Here is an 8,071-nt window from a genome sequence, read left to right on the forward strand (position 1 = left end):
CTCTCTCCCCTACTTTCTTAACATGATATCAGAGACCATGGTTGCTTGTTTTTGCATCCTTTTCAGCACTTCTTATGCCTAGGAGATAGCTATATCTTACTTTTTATAGCATCTTAATCTAAGATTTTGATCTCAAGATATCTTTGCTCAAAGCATTTAGTTGCTTGCAGTTTTTGATTTCCTTCAGTTTGACAGTTTGGTTGAATGATTATGAGGAAGAGATCCTCTTTTGTTTGCCAATGTGTGGAGACCTCACAAATGGAGGTTCCTCTTGTAGAGACTGCACCATATTGCAGCAACCAAGCTTTGGAGAACCACTTAGAGAAACCCTTTGACGATAGACATTTTGCATCATTGGGACATGGCATCATGATAGAGCTTAAAGTTCCTTACATTTGCTTCATGTAATTGCATTTAGTGGCTACTCCTAGCCTCCCATGCTATGGTACCATTTGTAGTGCCAAAGTGACATCCAACATACTCAAATCAACATCACTAACTAGGGCCAAAGGAAGTAGGAAGGCAACATGATCAAATCTCTATAAGGGATGTTCTTCTAACTCTCGAGATATGCTAGTCAGCCTATCCAAACTCAAATCTAAGAGAAATATTGGGTCAACTCCACCATTTTGCATTGAACCCTTTGTTGGGTTTGAGTGATCACTGATCCCATCTCTTCTAGCCCTTGACTCATTTTGTAATAGCATTGAAAGCTATCTGGGATTGATCTATTCTCCACATTAATCACTTTGTTGAGAGTATGAGACTTGAATTTCTCAAATGTTGACTATTATGATGGATAAAATAAACGTGATAATATCTTGTTGAAAGGTATTTGGGATTGATGTGTCCATGTGAACTGATTTGTTGAGAGTATGAGACTTGCAGTTCTCCAATGATGACTACCATGAGGCATAAAACCTATGCAATAACATGCCATTCCTAGGAAACTCTTGAATTCTTCCAAAGACAAAGGGGTTGAGAGTCGATTCATCTCATCGACAGGATTGCCAAGGTTGAGATATATTGTGCTCTAAACAAATGCACTAGATATTGGAGAAGCTTTTGTCTCACTCCATTATTTTGAATTGAACATTCAGAGGGGTGAAATACCTCTTTTACATAGGTGAGGGCCTTGATGGCAACAATCAAGAGAGCCAACCTCACTACTCACCTGGCCTCAATGCTCTTCAACCTCAAATGATCGATGAAAAGAGTTAAGTAAATAGGCTCACAATTTCCTTGCAACCTCATTGACCCTTGTAACCCCACTACTCACCTTGCCTTGACACTCTTCAACCTCGAATGATCGATGCAAAGACTTAAGCAAATAGTCTCACAATTTCCTTGCAACCTCATTGACCCTCATTGCTCTATAAGTTTAATTTCCTTCCTAGACCTTTTGTAACAACTAAATTCAGCATGCTAGCATCAAATCTAGCTTTCTATTTGATCTGTGTAATCAAACTACTAACATCAAATAAATAGAGTCAAGTAGACAAATGCACACACATAGGAATCCATTTACAATAAACATCACATTAAATGTTGACAAATAATACATGAATAGAAGCCATTGAAGATTCAAGTGTTTCATAAAGAAATTGCATTCTAAATAGAATTCTTCAATACAAGCAAATACTACGACTGACAAGGTTATGTACTAGAGGATGAGAATGTTTAAGTTTCCCGCGTCCTACAATTTCTCGTCCCACTATCTTGCTTTGAACTCCTTTGTGAATTTGAAAGCACATTATTCATGGAAAAGAGGGGAACAAGGATGGAAAAGGTAGGGGAACATAAAGGACGAGCAAGGAATGGAAAGAGAGGGGCAAGGAATGGAAAGAAAGGGGTAGCAACAAAAAGAGAGGGGGAGGGATGGAAAAGAGAGGTGATGGAAACTGTGGGGGAGATGAAATATTAGCAGGAAGGATGAAATAATGGGGAGCGAAAGTGATTTGGGCCACATCCCCCAGTGACCATTTGGGTACCACCTAAGTACTCCATGTGATTGACTTTGCATAGCATTAGTGAACATTTGTTAATGTAGTATGCATTGGATTTTTGCATCGTACCTTAGGCTATTATGGCCTAAATTGTGTGAATAAAGGAAAAATCACAGCATACTGAACTATATAGCTTTGAATTACATGCATTAGCATTGAAATAGACTTACTCAAGTGTTGCATTAAGCATTAAGTAGTTGTGTTATAATTGTCCCTAGCATCTAGGGGTTTAAACCTCATGTACATAGGACAATATGGTTTCATTTAAGTATCTCCTTATTAAAGTAATAAAAAGCAAATTGCCCATTGACATAGGGACACTAGGGTTTGAATTTTCAAAATTATTTTCAAATTTTTTGTTTTGACTATTACACCATGAAGCCATCCGAGCTAGGCTTTGCCTTGGTCTTTGCCTTTGGAATCTCCGACCAAACCTGGACCAACCCCATCAGTCCTCGTGAACGAACGTCCAGCCCTTGTAGTCTACTATCTTTGCTCTTTGGAGGGGCGAGGGGGGGGTGTAGAGGGGGAGAGGAGGGGAAGTAGGTGCAAATCACTTCTAATGCAATTGTTTAGTGCCTTGTACTTGTGATGCAAGTTGCTTCCATGCTTCTTATGAGCCCATTCGATGTTGGGTGAACTTATGTTGGAGTAAATAGTGAGCTCAAGCACACGACTTTGGTGGTGGAAATTACAATCAAGGTTTGATGCATGCAATAGTGTTAAGGTTGAAGAGTAGAGTGGGGGAATAGTGGAATGGAAGCTGCATAGATGACAACATAGAGTAGCCTAGAAATGGCAGTTTGTTGCTTGGATCTTCCTAAATTTCTTAGGGGTCGTAATAAAAGCAATGGAGTGTTGGGGTAGCTCCACTACATCCTTAATGTTAGTCACTTCAACAACACCTCTTGGACCCCCAAGCATGTGCCTTACTTGTCTTCTCCCTTATAGTTGCCATTATGGAGCAATTGTCATCCCCACTTTTGTTTGTGGGGAGATGACAAGACTATCTTTGTAGTTCTATAGCTAATTGTGCATTTCCCTCTTCACATTAAAGACAAATACCCAAACATGATATACCCCAATGCATTGTAAACCATTCCCTTGTGTTAGGGTTAGCCCCTCAAAACTTGAGCCCTTATAGATTAGCGCTTTTAGCCCATTGTCGTTGCATTCCCATCTCATAAGCATCCCAAACGTTTGAAGGGGTTTACCAATAATCAACTTACATGGTTTGTAGATTGTTATGGAAAGTTTTGACAACCTCCAACCTCATGTTGCTTACTTGCCTTCTCTGCTACAATTTCCATTTTCAAGCAATTATGTTGCCTTGTCATCCACAATTTTGTTTGCATGGACATGACAAGACTATATTTGTAATTCTTCATGTCATAATGCATCGCCCTCTTCCCCTTAAAGTATAATACCCAAGTGTGGCACATCCCACTACGTTGAGATAGCAAAGAATTGTAAACCATTCCCACCGTGCTTAGGGTTAACCCACAAAACTTGAGCCATTTTTGGCTAGCAATTTCATCCTATCATCCTTTCACCCCCATCTCATAAGCATTCCAAAAGTTGAAGATGTTACTAATATTTAGCTTACATGGGTTTTGGAGTGTTCAAGAAAATTTTGACAACCTCCAACATCAAGTTGATGGTGTGGGACTTGCCAAGTCCCTGTATTATCCTAAATGGGAAAAACCCATTTCACCAACAATGTCTATACTCATTATGTTTCAAGTGGTCTTACCAAATCTCCACAATCTTATGGTTATTTTACCCATGAGGCTCCCTGATCAAGCTCTTGCATCAAATAAGTACAGCCTCCTCTTTTGCAATCGACTAGATCACGTCTGACCATTCCTCCTCCTATATGTCTAAAGATGCATTTATGGAAGAGGTGTTGATGCCATATTTTCGAGAGCAACCCCTCAACAACATGGCATTTTTTCCATTTGCAAGGGCCATGGCTATGTCTTTCTCTCACCACCACCTCTATGCCCTCCTCATACTAGCCCTGAGATGGGGCATTTATGGTGGTAGATACCATAACATAGAGCGTGGCCTCGCAATGTTACACTAGTTTTTGGCCCTGCTAAGGGTCTATGGAGGGATGGAGATGTTTTTTGCGAATTTGGTTCATTGTTTTTTAGTTCATTTGGTCAAGTTGACATGTTAATGGCATGTTTGTGGGTGTTTAGTGTTAGGATTAGTGGTAGTTTGGGCCATTGTAATGAGTTTTAGGTTTAGGCTTTTGTGTGGATTAAGTTTTTGGCCTTACATGAGAGGTAGTGAATTATTTTGTCACATTTATCTTCTGTATTAAAAGCATGTGAAATGAGGGTATCTTGCCAAAATGGCCACGTCCCCACTCAAATTTAAGTCTTGTCCCCTCTTTCATCTCTTTTCTCTGCTCTCATTTCCCTCATCTACATTTTCCCATATTCATTCACGTTTACTTGCATTTTTCTCTTTCCCTTTGATACACCTTTCACTTCCCTTTTATATGTTATTGGAAATTTTTATTGTAATATTTATCCAAATGTTAGTGTGCATTATGCATATATGCATCCAATGCAATGGCCTCTCCAATATGCGAATGAGTACATTGTTGGTTCTTTGAATTCTACGTTGAAGCAAAAGTAGTCCATCATGGTTTGTAGATTTGTTGATCGTGGTGAATTTTGAATTCTATGCTAAAGTCACCACTACGGCCTTGCTTTCAATAAGCTTACACCCATAATAACATTCCAAAGGGCCTTAGGGGGATTCCCACCTTATTTTATATGCAAGGCCCATGGCTATGTTTTCCTCTTACCACAGCCTCTCTAATCTCCTCTTGCTAGCTAGGAGAGTCTTTTATGGGAGCAAGTTGTCATCCATGACAAACCCCTCAATACACCATTATTTTCATTTGCAAGGGCCATAGCAATGTATGCCCTTGTTCATAACCTCTATGCCTTCTCTTGCTAGCTTGGAAAGTCTTTTGTGGGGGCAAGGTTAGAATTGTGAAATGTGAAGAAGCACCATTATTGGGCATGTAGGGAGGGGAAGTAAAGATTTGATTATAGAAGCTAAAAGAGAACAAGAGAACTTTCTACAAGTACCACAACATGCTTGATCCTTTCGGTAGTATGGTTATGTATATGGATATGTGTGTATGATAACTATTAGGTGTGAACATGTGAAGACACACTAGTTCAAGGAGTTAAACATGATATTTTCAAATGGTAGATGAAAGACCATTTCATAAAATGTGAAAGATTAGGCAAGATGAAAGGAGGATATGTGCACATGTGGACAACCAATTCGTAAGATTATTTTTAAAACTAAGTTAGGGTCAAATGTGAAAACATGAAGATATGTGGCAATTGGGACTTTGTTATAGCATGAGAGGCATGAATTACGAGAATGACAGGTAGAGGGTGTCAAATATTTGATCCAAAAAGTTAGAATCTTCGCTGTACAGAAATATATGATTTTTCATTATCATGCTATTCCATTAAGTTCTACAACTCCTTCATATGACTTTTCATCATCATGGCTTTCCATTAAGTGTTGCTACTCCCTTGTGGGATATGAAGATGATGTCAAAGAGTTGGTTAGGGGGATTATCAATATTTACTTCTTGGCATCTTCATGTGAGTTTGTGTGTGTGGAGAGAGAGAGAGAGAGAGAGAGAGAGAGAGAGAGAGAGAGAGAGAGAGAGAGAGAGAGAGAACAATTTCTCATTGTTTATTTCAAGAATAGTTCTGATCTTTTTCTCATACCGTACTCAAGGATGATATTTCTTATTTTAAAACATGTGGACTTCTTTTTTTAAATCATGTGGTTTTGTCGTGAAGGATAGTAGTTATATTCTTGGTAGGGTTATAACCTTTCATTAGTCAATTGAATGCCATTGTATGCTTAGTAGAGTGAGTTTTAAAATGGCGTGCATATTTGGGTTTATGACACAAATACTCTACGTTCCTCACTTCAAAGACCACGTAATTTTTTCTAAATGGCCGTAATACTTGGAGCAACGTGCACATGGTAAAAGATATGATTACATTCTCATTTGCAAAGTACAATGGTTAAAATAAAGTGTAGGAATTTTCAAGACAGATAATTCACGTTTGCTCTTCTCTTTTTTCTTCCAAAGGAAGCATCGTTGATTGCAAGATCAAAATCAAACAAAGAGTTCCATTTCACAGTTTTACTTTTAATTATCCCCATGCTTCAAACCTCCCCGATATAGGTTTTTCCTCTCATGATAAACCATAGCATTTTCCTCACATGATAAACTATCTAGCTACGTAATTTCCTTGGGAGAAAACTCTCCACTACAATTTTTTCGCCATCGCCTTGAGAGTGGAAACTTCAATATAGACACCGCGCTACGCACTTTGAATTGGCATTCATAGAAACATTATAACTGAATTAATGAAGCTGACACACACCGCAAACTTTTGTTAGAGGATCGACACCGCACTACACGTTCTTTACCAAACATTCATTCAAACAACGACTGCATTAACAGACAACATGAAGTTAATCCGCAATACAGAAACACCTGGAAGAAGGATCAACGTGAAATGCAGATAAACAGCTCAATTGAATTCATCCGTTTATGATACAAAAAGGACAAGAATAATCCTTAGGCTCCAGGAACAAATTTGGTGGCATAAGCCCAGGCATTGTTAGCCACAGGATTATCCAAATGGTCTAGGAGATTCTCCAAGGGACCTTTCCCTGTCACAATAGCCTGCACGAAGAAACCGAACATGGAAAACATGGCCAATCTTCCATTTTTCAACTCCTTCACTTTCAGCTCGGCGAGGGTTTCAGGGTCATCTGCTAGGCCGAGTGGGTCGAAGAACTGGCCACCAGGGTAGAGATCGCCACCTTCACCAACGCCTGGAAGACCATTGATGCGGTATCCCTCGACTGCTCCCATGAGAACCACTTGCACAGCCCAAACTGCTAAAATACTTTGTGCGTGCACTAGGTTGGGATTGCCCAGGTAGTCCAGACCACCTTCGGAGAAGATCTGGGCACCTGCCTTGAACCACACAGGTTCCTTGAAACTGACGCGAAGATACTTCGAGAGCACCTCAGGGAAAATGCAGCCAAGCGCTCCAAGCATGGCCCATCGGCTGTGAATCACCTGCGGCATTGCATCAAAACAACGTTCTGAGCGCTAATACATCTCGAATTCGGAAACCCAAACGGTGGAGAGAGAGAGAGAGAGGTTGCACAGCTGACCTCGAGCGCGCGATTCTTAGCGAAAGCCTCGGGATCGGCGGACAATCCAGCAGTATCCCATCCGTAGTCACCGGGAAACTCACCCTTCAAGTAGGAGGGAGTTTGGGCGGAGAAAGGACCCAAGAATTTGGGGCGATCGGGGCCATACCAGAGGTCGGCGCTCTGCAGGAGGAAAGGAGGAAAGATGTCAATTACAAGGGGCGAAAGGCGGAAAAGAGGAGAAAGAAGCGAAGGAAATGGGGAGCTAGGGGAAAACCATGGAGAGACGACCGAGGGAGACGGGGAGCTTGTCGCGGAGGGCATTTTTGGAGACGAGGGAGTTGGCGAGGAGGGAGGGGGAGGAGGCAGCGAGGGCAGCCATGGGAGGAGAGCAGGAAGAGAGAGAGAGAGAGAGAAAGAAGGCTATGGAAAAGAAACAGAAGAACTTGCTTGAAGCTTTCTACTGTAAGCTGCACTGTGGGAGTTGAGAGTATTAAGGGGTACTTGATGAAGACGATATGGATATTGGCGATATCTTCGGGCAGCCCGGGCACATCGCCTCTCCACCCATCTCCCACCACCTCCCTTCTCCTCCAATCCCCTTCCTTTGCTCTTGATTTTCCTCCCTTGCTCTTGATTTTCCTCCCTGCCCGCGGGTAGGCCATTTGCCCACCACTAGTTTTCTCTTCTCTCTTCGTTTCTTTCTTTCTTTTCCATTTTCCTTTGGCCCAAACAAAATCGCACATATTCCACCCCCTTTCTTCTCCTTCTCCACCTCAAGTCTCGGTTTTGGAACTTCGACCCCGCCCTCACGAACCTCACTCCCGCTTTCACAG

The 8,071-nt window shown here is 41.2% G+C and overlaps 1 protein-coding gene across 1 annotated transcript; it reads right to left on the reverse strand.

Annotated features, from left to right (window-relative positions):
• Window positions 1-6,581: 6,581 nt before the first annotated feature.
• LOC147890776 (chlorophyll a-b binding protein 13, chloroplastic-like) lies at window positions 6,582-7,731 on the reverse strand. The gene is made up of 3 exons (XM_087389084.1): window positions 7,513-7,731; window positions 7,257-7,418; window positions 6,582-7,158 (listed from the first exon to the last, which is right to left on the reverse strand). Exons 1-3 carry the CDS (start codon window positions 7,615-7,617, stop codon window positions 6,649-6,651), a joined length of 777 nt encoding a protein of 258 aa, XP_087245210.1. The 5' UTR covers window positions 7,618-7,731; the 3' UTR covers window positions 6,582-6,648.
• Window positions 7,732-8,071: the final 340 nt, after the last annotated feature.

This window comes from Dipteris shenzhenensis, chromosome 18 (genome assembly GCF_047967505.1).
Source record: "Dipteris shenzhenensis isolate YYH24624 ecotype China chromosome 18, Dip_SZ_1.0, whole genome shotgun sequence".
NCBI lineage: Eukaryota > Viridiplantae > Streptophyta > Polypodiopsida > Gleicheniales > Dipteridaceae > Dipteris > Dipteris shenzhenensis.